The sequence below is a fragment of the Podarcis muralis genome, chromosome 2, assembly GCF_964188315.1.
Source record: "Podarcis muralis chromosome 2, rPodMur119.hap1.1, whole genome shotgun sequence".
Classification (NCBI taxonomy): domain Eukaryota; kingdom Metazoa; phylum Chordata; class Lepidosauria; order Squamata; family Lacertidae; genus Podarcis; species Podarcis muralis.
In genome coordinates, this window is record NC_135656.1 from 120009640 (window position 1) to 120024063 (window position 14424).

At 48.9% G+C, this 14424-nt stretch overlaps 1 protein-coding gene across 1 annotated transcript; it reads left to right on the forward strand.

Moving 5' to 3' along the window:
* The first annotated feature begins 2619 nt into the window (after nucleotides 1–2619).
* PSMB8 (proteasome 20S subunit beta 8) lies at nucleotides 2620–9033 on the forward strand. Its single transcript, XM_028720481.2, has 6 exons — nucleotides 2620–2814; nucleotides 4869–5019; nucleotides 5164–5275; nucleotides 6586–6715; nucleotides 8502–8706; nucleotides 8828–9033. Exons 1-6 carry the CDS (start codon nucleotides 2668–2670, stop codon nucleotides 8914–8916), a joined length of 834 nt encoding a protein of 277 aa, XP_028576314.2. The 5' UTR covers nucleotides 2620–2667; the 3' UTR covers nucleotides 8917–9033.
* Nucleotides 9034–14424: the final 5391 nt, after the last annotated feature.

The following is a 14424-nucleotide window of genomic DNA, read 5'->3' on the forward strand; positions in this document are numbered from 1 at the left end:
GGGAGTTTTTATTAGGATCAGATTGTAAAGAAGCCGCTCTTCATTTTACTGTGATTGAAACTGCCTGCTGGAGATTTAAAAAATAAATAAATCAGAATGGAGTTCCGGCTGTTGAAGTCAAGTCTGTTCCCAACCCAGCGATGGGTACCGTGCCCTATTCCAGAGCGCACCCTCTTGCAGGGCCTGCGAGACCCCGATTCAGCAAATGCACACTCCTGCACAGGGCCGGATTTCGTTTTGATGAGGCCCTAAGCGACTGAAGGTATATGTCCAGCTGTCCTTTGTCATCAACAAATTGCCGCTGTTTTTTGTGTTGAATATAAGGTAAAGGTAAAGGTACCCCTGCCCGTACGAGCCAGTCTTGCCAGACTCTAGGGTTGTGCGCTCATCTCACTCTATAGGCTGGGAGCCAGTGCTGTCCGCAGACACTTCCGGGTCACGTGGCCAGCGTGACAAGCTGCATCTGGCGAGCCAGCACAGCACACGGAACGCCGTTTACCTTCCCGCTGGTAAGCGGTCCCTATTTATCTACTTGCACCCGGGGGTGCTTTCGAACTGCTAGGTTGGCAGGCGCTGGGACCGAACGACGGGAGCGCACCCCTCCGCGGGGATTCGAACCGCCGACCATGCAATCAGCAAGTCCTAGGCGCTGAGGTTTTACCCACAGCGCCACCCGCGTCCCCTGTGTTGAATATACCAGTATGCTATATGGTAATTTATGGACCTAATAGGTATCTAAAGCCATTTGCACATAACAAATAAGAGCCTGCACAACACAAAACACTGTTGCTGTATGTAGGTTTTATTTTATTTGTTTTTTATCTTATATTTTGGAAATGTACATCCAGTTTTTATTTTTATTTTTTGGGGGTCTCCCAAAGAGAGTGGGGCCCTAAGCTATAGCTTGTTTAGCTTATATGTAAATCCGGCACTGTGAATCCTGCATGAGTGTGTTGGGAACAAAGGTAGCACCCAACTCAGGTTGCCACAATTATTCGTTTGTTGTTGTTGTTTAGTCTTGTCCGACTCTTCGTGATCCCATGGACCAGAGCACGCCAGGCACTCCTGTCTTCCACTGCCTCCCGCAGTTTGGTCAAACTCATGCTGGTAGCTTTGAGAACACTGTCCCACCATCTCGTCCTCTGTCGTCCCCTTCTCCTTGTGCCCTCCATCTTTCCCAACATCAGGGTCTTTTCCAGGGAGTCTTCTCTTCTCATGAGGTGGCCAAAATATTGGAGCCTCAGCTTCAGGATCTGTCCTTCCAGTGAGCACTCAGGGCTGATTTCCTTAAGAATGGATAGGTTTGATCTTCTTGCAGTCCATGGGACTCTCAAGAGTCTCCTCCAGCACCATAATTATTCGTTTAGTTGCAGCTTTTTTGCAGTCTCTTCTTACGTTCTCCTTCCTTTTAAAGGTTTTAAAGCAGATGTTCGAATGGGTCTGTCTGTCATGGATGCTTCAGCTGAGATTCCTGCCTTGCAAGGGGGTTGGGCTAGATGACCCTCGGGGTCCCTTGCAAGTTCTAACACCAGTGGGAAGGCTGAAAGCAAGAAGAGCACTCTCCCCAGTTGCGAGCTCTCCAGCAACTGACAGAGGCATTTACTGCTTCACATGGTGGGAGGACATAGCCATGAGCTCTGCAAGTGCGGCTTTCTCCAAGACTGAAGTGCAGTGTTTGAGGACCGGAACATTCACAGGGAAACCAAAATGCTTGTTTACAAAGCTATTGTACTACCAACCTTACTGTATGCTTGTGAAACATGGACCACTTATAAACGCCATCTCCAACTCCTCAAAATATTCCATCAATGGTGTCTCCAAAAAATGTTACACATCACTTGGGAAGACAGGTGAACTAATATCAGTATACTGGAAGAAGCAAAGATCCCCAGTGTTGAAGCAATGATTCTTCAACATCAATTTCGTTGGACTGGTCATGTTGTGCGGATGCCTGGTGATCGTCTTCTAAAGCAACTACAGTGGTACCTCGGGTTAAGTACTTAATTCGTTCTGGAGGTGGGTTCTTAACCTGAAACTGTTCTTAACCTGAAGCACCACTTTAGTTAATGGGGCCTCCCGCTGCCGCCGCACCACCGGAGCACGATTTCTGTTCTCATCCTGAAGCAAAGTTCTTAACCCGAGGTAATATTTCTGGGTTAGCGTAGTCTGTAACCTGAAGCGTATGTAACCTGAAGCATCTATAACCCGAGGTACCACTGTGAAATAACGTAAGACAGAGAAAAGCAAGCAATTGAAACCAGAGCTGGGGCGCAATGAGCCTGGAGATATCCAAAGGGTCATGGCAAAATTTTACAGAACCCTGCAGGGAATTTGCGCGCGCGGGGGGGGGGGTCTTCCCTTTGGATTCTCCCCCCGCCCACAGCTCCCCCCACTTCCTTCCCCAGATTCTCCCGCCCCCTCCAACAAAGAGGGTGGAGTGGGGTCCGCTTGGATAGGGCACCCTCGGTGCGCGCCTCTCCCCAACCGTGCGCCCTGCTCCTTCGCCGACCTCTCCAAGGGCGCCCTTGCCCATCCCCGACGTGGCGCACGGAGGGAGGCGGGGAGGGAGGAGCAGAGCGGTGGCGGGGGGGGGGGGACACGGAGAGGAAACACGGGTCGGGCGCTGCCGCTTTCGCTTTCACCGAGAAGAAAAGAGGCGAAGCGGCGATGGCGCTCCTCGACGTTTGCAGGCTGGAGCGCGGCGCCTGGGACTGGAACCCGCTGGGAGGAGCCGCCACCCCGCGGCCGGGGGCACCCGGGCATTACGCCTTCGGGGTAGAGAAGCCCCAGATCGCCGTGCCCCCTGGGAGGCAGGTGAGATGGGGAAGGGGGCGATGAAGAGGCGGGAGGGCCACTGCGGCTAGTGCCTTTCCAACGCCAGCGAGCGATCCCTGCCCGCCGCCCTCTGCTGGGCGGTGACAGAAGCAGGAAAATATGTATCTGTATTCCGGAAGGCGCAGATTGGGGGCCCGCTTTGACCTACATGTTAGGGTCTGGAAATTGTTGTTGTTGTTGTTTATACCTCACCCAGCTGGCTGGGTTTATCCAGCCACTCTGGGCAGCTTCCAACAAAATATTAAAAATACAATAAAACATCAAACATTAAAAACTTCCCTAAAGGGGGCTCCCTCTCCCGCCCTCTGTCATTTGTTCTCCCAGAGGCTGATCTGTTTTTGCATTTGTTCAGTACTGTCGTAGCATCTGTCTCTGGACCCATGTGCGCCTCACTGAACTTTCTCCTTGATTGATTTGTGTTAACTTTCAAGAAAGCCTGGTGGGATGACATCTCTTTAAAAGCAGCGACCCTAAAACAACTCCAAACTGATGAAATCGGGTTTAACCTGCATATCAGAAGTGCATTCCTTCGGATGTAACCACCTGGGTCTAGCAAGGAAGGGTGGGGGGTCCCCCTTTCCTTTGGGAAAATGGGCTGTCCCTCTGGCTAGTGGCATAATCTGCGGGTTGCCTTCTGGTTGGATTTTATTCTGATCCTGATTGGATTTTAGGATGTATTTTAATTGATTGTCTGATTTTATGTTAATGTGTTATACATTTGATGTTAGCCGCTCTGAGCCCAGTTTAGCCGGAGAGGGCGGGGTATAATAATAATAATAATAATAATAATAATAATAATGCCCCATTTCCAATTGTCATATGAAAATTCAGAAGACCCAAAAGGAGAGACAGATAGGGAGCTTTTGTGACTGCTTCTGCCTCAGGCTCCAAGACAGCCTCCTGCAATGCCTGGCTTTCTTTTATACCTTACTTATGATACGTTGCTGTAATTCTGGGGATTTATTTTACGATTTGCGATCTTGTCTTTCGCAAAGTTGACTACGTTTAAAAAGCCTGCCTGCCGAGAATGACGCTGCCCGTGAGCATGTGCAGAATGCTGCTCACCGGCCTCCACCAGCACTTGAAAGATCTGTTAGGAAGATTGACATGTGTCACTTCGAAACAGGATGGGGTGCCGAGCCGAGAGGCCCCCACAGCAAGTGCCACAATGACTTAGGACAGAGGGTGGGAGGTGGGTGGCGGCGCTGAATTTTGGCATTGCACAGGACACCGCTCAAATTTGAGAAGCCCAAATCCACCACTGCCAGCTCGATATCAGTTTGTTTTGTTTTTTCAATTTTTTTTTGTTTGGTTTTACAACTCCAGTCACAATTATAATCACATACGGTAAAAAAAGCACAAGATTCTTCCGAATCTAAGGACTTCCCTCCTCCCCTCCGTGGGTTCTTTAAGTAACTTTTTAAACTGCATATAATAAGTCCATCTAATTTACAACCCTCCATTATATCTAAAGTCTATGCATCATTGCAAGAGTTACCGTATTTTTCGCTCTATAAGACGCACCAGACCATAAGACACACCTAGTTTTTGGAGAAGGAGAACAGGGAAAAAAATATTCTGAATCCCAGAAGCCAGAACAGCAAGAGGGATCGCTGTGCAGCGAAATCAGCAATCCCTCTTGCTGTTCTGGCTTCTGGGATAGCTGCGCAGCCTGCATTCGCTCCATAAGACTCACACACATTTCCCCTTACTTTTTAGGAGGAGAAAAGTGAGTCTTATAGAGCAAAAAATACGGTAGTTAAAACCTGCCAAAGAGTTCAAGTGTTGACAGTGGTCTTTCAAATATACTGTACATTTGTCCCCTTCTTTATAGAAGCTCAGCTTGATACCAGTTTGGGTAGGGGGGCGTTTTGTGGCCGTCCTCTTAGGAGGAAAGGAAGCACCCAAACATTGGGATAATTTATTGTTGCTGTGTATTACAGAAGTCTCAAAAGTGGCTTCGGATGGCAGATAAAAGAGATTTCTAAACATTAAGCATTTCCGTGCCTTGCCTCCTCTCTCCCCCCCACCAGCCATCTGAGTTCCTGCAGACCCACTGCGAGGGCAGCGGCAGCAACGGGCAGCAGATTGAGCTGGAGCATGGCACCACCACCATGGCCTTCACTTTCCAGCATGGCGTCATCGTCGCCACCGATTCCCGGGCATCGTCCGGCAGCTACATCAGTGAGTAACCACAGAGACATAGAGAGTTGAAATGGCGCCACAGATTAAATGGAGGAGGCCTGGCTGACCTAGGCCTAGACTGTGGGGGGCAGAGGCTCCCCACCGCTGGCTGGAACCCCCCACAAACAACTCTCTTCCCCATAGGTGCAAAGGTGTTCAACAAAGTCATTGAGATCAACCCCTACTTGTTGGGCACCATGTCTGGGAGTGCTGCAGACTGCCAGTACTGGGAGCGACTCCTGGCCAAACACTGCAGGTAGGTACCTAGAATCAGAGATTTGTAGAGCTGGAAGGGATCCAGAGGGGCAATCTAGTCCAACCCCCTGCGATGCAGGAATCTCAGCTAAACTCAGTAAACCTCCGTCTTCTGCAGGTATTTTCCCCATCTCACAAATATGCAGGGCAGGGCAATGAAAAAACAAAAGAATTATTGAGTGTGTGCCCATGTAAAGGCAGCCGGGCTGACCCATAAGAAAGCTCCAATATCCATTCAAAGGTAATGCCTTTTATTAGGCCAACCAAAATGGCACAAAACAGTTTTGCAGGTCTGAGAGTTCTGCAGAATTCTTCATCTAGCCTGATGAAGAGTTCTGGAGACCCCAAAAGCTGATACGCTTATATTGTGAATATTTTGGTGGGCCTGATAAAGGTATTTCTCTGATATGCATCGACTGTCGTTTTTGCTTCCTAAAAGTCACATGTAGCGTAGCGAACTTGAGCAGCGAGGCAGGATCCTTCCGGTCTTCCCTTTGGGAAACACAAGCTAGGATCTGGAATAACATGTCATGATATTCTTCTTCTGACTCCCCCCCCCCCCAAATGGTAGCTTAGCAGGTCACAGCAAAAGATTACTGCGCCAGACCTCCTCTTGACGGCTCCCACCCCATATATTATAATTTGAGCCTAGCCTGGGTCTGGTTGAATAGATGGAAGATTCCAGAAGGATAGTGAAGCCCCAACCTGAAAGCTTGGCCGCCACAGGTTTACTTGGGAGGCCTCAAGATGAGTCGTTGGCCCACCTGAAAACAGCATGGGTAATGGAGTTATGAAAAAGAAGAGGAGAGAGCGACTCTCCCTTTCATTTTCCTCCTACCCCTCTTTACCTCTCCCCTTCCTTCCTTCCTTCCTTCCTTCCTTCCTTCCTTCCTTCCTTCCTTCCTTCCTTCCTTCCTAGCACAATTCAAAATGTTGGTGCTGACCTTTAAAACAGCCTCGGTCCAGTATACCTGAAGGAGCATCTCCACCCCCATTGTTCTGCCTGGACACTGAGGTCCAGCTCTGAGGGCCTTCTGGCAGTTCCCTCACTGCGAGAAGTGAGGTTACAGGGAACCAGGCACAGGGCCTTCTCGGTAGTGGCGCCTGCCCTATGGAACACCCTCCCATCACATGTCAAGGAGATGAACAACTTTTTGACTTTTAGAAGACACCTGAAGGCAGCCCTGTTTAGGGAAGTTTTTAATGTTGGATGTTTAATATTCTGTTGGGAGCCACCCAGAGTGGCTGGGGAAACCCAGCTAGATGGGCGGAGTACTAATATATTATTATTATTATTATTTCTTCCGGCAGGTTGTACTACTTACGCAACAAGGAGCGAATCAGCATCTCGGCTGCTTCCAAACTGCTGGCCAACATGCTTGTTGAGTACAGGGGGATGGGGCTGTCTGTGGGGAGCATGCTGTGCGGCTGGGACAAGAAGGTACCAGCAACGTGACCGCGAGGAGGGGGGGCAATTGGGGGCAGGCAGAGTGGGGGGAGAGAATCTCTCAGGAAAATGGGAGCTCAGTGGGTCAGAGATGACTATAAGGAGTGAGTCAAAGGAGGGGCTGCTGGGTATTCTGATGAGAGAGGAAGTCTGGTTGGAAGAGCGATTCTAGGATTCCTCCTCATTCATTGCCAGCCAGGTCCTGCCTGAATACACACTGCACATTTAAAGCCAGCCCCCACCCCCACCCCCACCCCCCAGAATCCTGGGAACTGTAGTTTGCAAAGGTTCTGGGAATCATAGTTTATTTATTTATTGGTTAAATTTGGATTCCACCCTTCATCTGAACTTCTTCTTTGGCGATCCCTCGTAGCTGAGTAAGATTGTCTTCCATGAACACAGTCTTAACAGAAAATCTGTAAGTGACTGTGGAGGCCAATTCTGGATCCACACATCCTTCCACCGTGGGGACATAGGATTCTGGACGGGAGTTGATCACGGTGAGGGTTTGCCAAACGTGCCTTCCTCTTAGCATGTTTCTCCCTTTCGTCCTGAGTTCAAGTGTCTTCAAAGCCCATGACACCTTTGGTAAAGGCTGTTCTCCAACTGGAGCGCTCGCAGGCCAGTGTTTCCCAGTTGTTGGTGTTTATACTACATTTTTAAAGATTTGCCTTGAGAGAGTCTTTACACCTCTTTTGTTGACCACCAGCATTACGCTTTCCATTTTTATGTTCGGAATATAGTACAGTGGTACCTCGGGTTACATACGCTTCAGGTTACAGACTCCACTAACCCAGAAATAGTACCTTGGGTTAAGAACTTTGCTTCAGGATGAGAACAGAAATCGTGCGGCGGCGGCAGGAGGCCCCATTAGCTAAAGTGGTGCTTCAGGTTAAGAACAGTTTCAGGTTAAGAACAGACCTCCAGAACGAATTAAGTTCTTAACCCGAGGTACCACTGTAGTTACTTTGGAAGACGATAATCAGGCATCCGCACAACATGACCAGTCCAACGAAGTTGGATGATGTTGAAGAGAATTGCTTCAACACTGGGGATCTTTGCTTCTTCCAGTACACTGGCATTAGTTCGCCCGTCTTCCCAAGTGATGTGTAAAATGTATTTCACCCTTCATCTAAACATCACAGGGCAGTTCACAACATAAAAATACCAAATGAGAACACAAAGCACATAATAAAAGCAAGAACAAACCCGCCATCCCACAAACATATTTAAAAGGCCATAGAATCAGTGAAAGGCCTGGTTATAGAGGAACATTTTCACCTGGTGCCTGAAGACATGAAGGTGCCAGGTGAGCCTCCCTGGGGAGAGCATTCCACAAGCAGGGAGCCACTGCAGAGAAGGCCCTGCTCTCGTGTTGCCACCCTCCGTCAAGGAGGCCCACAAAGGTCTCTGATTATCTGTTCTGTGGGGGTCAGTAAACTAATGTTCCCAGGATTCTTTGGGGGAGGAGGTGTTGCTTTAAATATATGGTGTATACGAGGCTGATAAATATTTATCATACCGCCGGGAATTCACCCAGGGCACATTTTCAAGAGAGGTTTAGTGGAGGGGGTTTAGTGTGGGTCTTGGGGGGCACATGGGAAGTGCTGCCAGAATGAGGCCCTGAGGGAGAGAAACAACTTTGTGACTTTCAAGGAGTGGGGTGGGAATGAGCGGGTGGGGAGTGGGTGCGAGATCAGCCAGGCAGGGGACTTGGGTGGAAGCGGCCGCGATCAGAGGCAAAAGAGGCCAGACCTGCGGGTTCTTCCTCTTTTTCTAGGGTCCTGGACTTTACTACATAGACGATAACGGGGTACGCCTGGGTGGCCCCCTCTTTTCCACGGGAAGCGGGAACTGCTATGCCTATGGGATCCTGGACAGCGGCCATCGCCCCGATCTCAGTGTGGAGGAGGCCTACGAACTCGGCAGGAAGGCCATCTCTTACGCCACTCACCGCGATGCCTACTCAGGCGGTGTGGTGAACAGTAAGTGCCCCCCACCCTCATTCTGCAGTCCCAGCCCCACGTCCCCCTTGTTTGGTGAGAGCCTGCTTTCATTTTGCACAAGCTCACTGGTGTGGTGGTACCTCTCTGTCGCCCCGCGCAGTGTATCACATGAAGGAAGACGGCTGGATCCGGGTCGGGCGCACAGATGTCAGCGAACTGCTCCACCAGTACGCCGAAGCCAAGAAGTGAGCAGCCGGGAACCACGAGGAACGTCGGATGTGCTTCAACACTCAGGGGCGAAGGGCAGAAAGGGACAGAGCTACATTTATGACGGGGCAGCAATAAAGTATTTTCATTGATAAAGTCTTTGATTCTTTGCTGGTGTCTCAAAGAAGATTTTAACCGGTCTGAAGTAGCATACAGGATACACCTAGTGGGAGGTTCTGGACTGAACATTTGGGAGTTATTGTGTTCAAGATAAGCTTATTGGATGAATTTAGATGAGTAGGACAGGATTTTTTAAATTTATTCTTCGTCTTTTTCTCACATGTGTGAGAATGCAAGTACAGTGGTACTCTGGTTATGTACTTAATTCGTTCTGGAGGTCCGTTCTTAACCTGAAACTGTTCTTAACCTGAAGCACCACTTTAGCTAATGGGGCCTCCTGCTGCCACCGCGCTGCCAGAGCATGATTTCTGTTCTCATCCTGAAGCAAAGTTCTTAACCCAAGGTACTATTTCTGGGTTAGCGGAGTCTGTAACCTGAAGAGTATGTAACCCAAGGTACCACTGTACCTTTTTCAGCAGATTAAAATCACCATCTGTTTGCCGTTTATCTTTAGACGCTTTTGGGGGAAAGGTTGCTTAACCTTCTAGACCAATTATGATACACAAGGATGCTTAGGCAGACTTGGATTCCTTTTCTCCCGTCTATGTTTCCTTCTTAACAAATAAATCACTCACAGACTGCTTAAGTAAACAAGAAAACATGAGTTTACTCACATTAAAAGCCTTGCTGGGATTCAACAGGTACAGTGATGAAAATCAGGCAGGCAATAATCCTTAAAAGTTACAAAAGTCCGTAGTCCAGTTCAAAATGGAGTGGCCTTGGCTGTCCTTGAATCTTGCTGCCACACTTAAACTGAGTTGAGCCGTTAGTCCACCTGCCCCAATCTTGCCTGCACTGACTGGCAAGGCTCCCCAGGGTTTCTGAGAGGGGACTCTCCCAGTGGAGATGCTGGGGATGGCGCCTGGGACCTTCTGCATAAAAAGCAGATGTTCTAATGCTGAACTACAGCCCCCCAAGGCTTTCTCCAGAGCAGTGTTTCTCAACCTGTGGGCCCCCAGATGTTGTTGGACTACAACTCCCATCATTCCTAGCCAGTGGTCACGGATGATGGGAGTTGTAGTCCAACAACATCTGGGGACCCACAGGTTGAGAACCGCTGCTGCAGAGTCAAACCACAACAGTTGTTCTTAGCCCTTTGTGTCCCCACCCACGTGGGTGTCTTGTGGCATTGCAGTTCCAGGAACCTCAACTGCTCTCCGTTAAGGAAGCACCTGCGGTCATCAAGCTATTGAGAAGATCTGGGAGGTGTTTTCTGGCTCTCTCGGTTTTGCACAGCAGACCAGCGAAGCACAGCCCTTTCTGAGATGCTGACGAGCCTCTCTGGTTTAGGTTCGCTGTGGGGACTTCAGGGTCTGGAACGTCTTCCTCATCTCATTGTCTTCCACATAAAGTGTATGCAGAGGGTTCATGTAGATCAATCCTGATATGGGGGGAGGGGGTGCCCCATGCCTGTTGCTCATTCCTCGTTCTGCCTTCTCCAGTCCACACAGCTCAGCATTGTCCACACCAGGGACTAGGAACAGAAGGAGAAGGAGAAGAAATTTATTTATACCCTGCCCATCTAGTTGGATTTCCCCAGCCACTCTGGGTGGCTCCCAACAGAATATTAAAAACACGATAAAACATCAAACATTAAAAACTTCCCTAAACAGGGCTGCCTTCAGATGTCTTCTAAAAGTCAGATAGTTGTTTATTTCCTTGACATCTGATGGGAGGCCGTTCCACAGGGCGGGCGCCACCACTGAGAAGGCCCTCTGCCCGGTTCCCTGTAACCTCACTTCTCACAGCAAGGAAAGCGCCAGAAGGCCCTCGGAGCTGGACCTCAGTGTCTGGCAGAACGATGGGGGTGGAGACGTTCCTTCAGGTATATAAAGCATTTTGGGGGGTGGGGAATGTCTAAACTGCCCTTCACCCAAACCTGGAAAGCGAGGGATGTGTCTTTAATTGAGTCCTGCTTGGAATTGATAGAAGGACAAATCCCACCCCTCCGACAGTTTGGGGAGAATCTATTGGAGAGAGAATTGGGGGGATGATGAGACAGTTATTGTTGCTGGGTGTGCGCTTTTATAGTATCGTAGAATTGTAGATGACCCCGAGGGTCCTCTAGTCCAACCCCCTGCAAGACAGGAATCGCAGCTAACGAGACTGACAGGTGCTCATCCAGCCTCTGTTTGAAATCCTCCAATGCAGAAGACTCCACCACCTTCTCAAATAGCTCTTCCTGTCAGAAAGTTCTTCCTAACTTCCTCACTTCTCGCAGGGAGGGAACTGGCAAAAGGCCCTCAGCACTGGACCTCAGTGTGGAGACGCTCCTTCAGGTATATTGGGCTGAGGCCATTTAGGGCTTGAAAGGTCAACACCAACACTTTGAATTGTGCTCGGAAACGTACTGGGAGCCAATGCAGATCTCTCAGAACCGGTGTTATATGGTCTCAGCGGCCGCTCCCAGTCACCAGTCTAGCTGCCGCGTTCTGGATTAGTTGTAGTTTCCGGATCACCTTCAAAGGTAGACTCCTACCACCACGTAGAGCGCATTGCAGTAGTCCAAGCGGGAGATAACTAGAACATGCACCACTCTGGCGAGACAGTCTGCGGGCAGGTAGGGTCTCAGCCTGCGTACCAGGTGGAGCTGGTAGACAGCCGCCCTGGACACAGAATTGACCTGCGCCTTCAATCCTCTCCGTTATGTATCCTCTCGCTGTCTGTCATGTTCGATTTAGCTGAGGTTCCTGCATTAGGGAAGCTTTTAATGTTTAATAGATTATTGTATTAAGTTGCTGGGAATACTCAGTCAGATGGGCGGGGTATAAATAATAAGTTGTTGTTGTTATTACTGTTATTACTGTCACAGGAGGTTGGACTAGATCAGGGGTCTTCAACCCGCGGCTCCGGAGCCGCATGTGGCTCTTTTACACCTTTGCCGCGGCTCCGGGGCGGATACTAGCAAGGGGAGGAGGCGCCTTGTGCGCCCCGACACTCCCCACTGTGGCGGGCGCTGTACTGGCTGTGACGTCGCATGGGGGCGGTGCATGCGTTAGTCACGCACCGTCCCAACGTCACCTTCCCGCCCGCCGGCTACATTGTAAGGGGCATGTACTGTACACCGGTCACTGCATTGAAAGGGGGCGTGTACGCTGGAAGGTAACTTGTTAATTTAACGTTTATTTCTATGAGGAGGAGTAATTCTGAGGGGTCAAACAAAGAAATAATAAAAAAGTGACAAAAAAGTTATTTTTATAATGACGAGTTTTGCGGCTCCCAGTTTTTTTTTCTTCGGAAACGGGTCCAAGTGGCTCTTTTTGTCTTAAAGGTTGCAGACCCCTGGACTAGATGACTCTACAATTCTATGTTTCCATACGTTCCCAACATTTTCCCAATGAAAATAGGGACATCCTATTACATAATGATGATAATTTTATTATTTATACCCCACCCATCTGACTGGGTTGCCCCAGCCACTCTGGGCAGCTTAACACCATATAAAAAAATAACAAAACATTACAAAACTTCTCTATACAGGGCTGCCTTCAGGTTTCTTCTAAAGGTTGTACAGTTACAGTGGTGCCTCGCAAGACGAAATTAATTCGTTCCGCGAGTTTTTTCGTCTAGTGAATTTTTCGTCTTGCGAAGCACAATTTCCCATAGGAATGCATTGAAAATCAATTAATGCGTTCCTATGGTCAAAAAAAGTCCAAACAAAGCCAAATTTGGTACAACAAGAGTTTATTAAGTGCTCTTTAAAGTCACACATACTGTAAAGAGCATTGAAGGAACAATAAATTAAGTTTCTAAACATGACAGAAAAACATTTAAAAATCAACAAAGTGCACAGTACATACATTTTCTAAGACTCTGGGGGACAACTCGAAGAAGGTTCCTCTTCTACTCTTTGCTTCTTGCTGAAGAACCTGTCCATGGTCTGCTGCTTCATCCGCCTTTTCAGCACCTCCCTGAAAGGCGACATGACCGTCGCATCAAAAGTGTTCGCCTGGTCATGTGCCACGTGCTTGTTAGACGTTTTCGTCTTGCAAAGCAAGCCCATAGGGAAATTCGTCTTGCGAAGCAACTCGAAAACGGAAAACCCTTTCGTCTTGCGGGTTTTTCGTCTTGCGAGGCGTTCGTCTTGCGAGGCACCACTGTACTTATCTCCTTGGCTTGGGGGTCACATAACTCTGTACCCTCTGACATTTTTCTGATGAAAATAGGGACGTCCCAAGGAAAAGCGGGACATTCTGGAATCAAATCAGAAACTGGGGCGGCTTCTGGAAATCCGGGACCCTCCCTGGAAAATAGGGACACCTGGAGGGTCTGACTTTGATCCCTGCCCATTGGGGATGATAAAATCTAGCAGGGAATTGTTCAGTATAGATATCTTTTCAAAATGAGAGCAAGGGCATCAAGTTGTAGCCTTATGAGGCTTTGCCCTCGGGTGGGAAAAATATTGCGCCTGGGAAAGGGAAGTGGGAGTCAATAGACACTCAAGGAATAGTTTCGGAGAAAAAAGGTTTTTATTTCTACCATTCATGAACTGGTAGAAGGAGCAAGTGTGATAAGTCACAAAAAGCATGCACGAGTTCACAATCATGTGCACAGAGCATATATACTCCTTCAGATCCCTCCTCCTTTCTCCTCCTTCCAGAGTCCTGCCCCATGAGTTCCTCTGAGCATGAACAGAAAGCTGTCTTGGGACTATTGGACTCTTGGCGCCCTTCCCAGGAAAAGGGGAATGAGAGCGGTTCAGCATGTCCAGAGATGTTGCAACTAGAATGAGATAAGATTCAGTTTCTCAGGCCTGCTATGAACAGAGTCTATTCATTAGCCTTTAAAAGTAACATTTTGCATATGCACAGCATCTTGTGATAGAGCAGAGGAGCGCAGAGAAAAGCTGTTTTGGATTTTTAGAAGACAAAAGGAGTTTGGGACAGTTTTGAGGCCTGGGGTGATTATTGAAGCCTGGGGTGATTTCACAGACAGGATTTGGGTATCCTGTCCCTTCAAAGTGATATTGCAAGCTCACATTTCTCGACCAGTTTGTATACCTGCGTAAGGTACGTGATAGGTATGAGACTCGTTTATAATTCTATTTTGGGAAGGATTCCTGTTCTTCTGTAGCTGCATTGTTTTAGACCAGGGGTCAGCAAACTTTTTCAGCAGGGGGCCAGTCGACTGTCCCTCAGACCTTGTGGGGGGGCCAGACTATATTTGTATTCCTATGCCCCACAAATAACCAGTGGCGTAGCGTGGGTTGTCAGCACCCGGGGCAAGGCAAGTAATTTGCGCCCCCTAACCCGTGGATTTGCGCCCCCTAACCCTAACTCCCAGATGTTGCGCCCGGTGCAGCCGGCCCCCCCTGCACCCCCCACGCTACGCCACTGCAAATAACCCAGAGATGCATTTTAAATAAAAGGA

What these genes read in the sequence shown, in the direction of transcription:
- PSMB8 (XM_028720481.2), top strand. Translation starts at nt 2,668, where the DNA reads ATGGCGCTCCTCGACGTTTGCAGGCTGGAGCGCGGCGCCTGGGACTGG. An exon ending in ATCGTCCGGCAGCTACATCA is followed by an intron (nt 5,020 to 5,163) that starts GTGAGTAACCAC and finishes TCTTCCCCATAG; the next exon opens with GTGCAAAGGTGTTCAACAAA. An exon ending in CTCCTGGCCAAACACTGCAG is followed by an intron (nt 5,276 to 6,585) that starts GTAGGTACCTAG and finishes TTCTTCCGGCAG; the next exon opens with GTTGTACTACTTACGCAACA.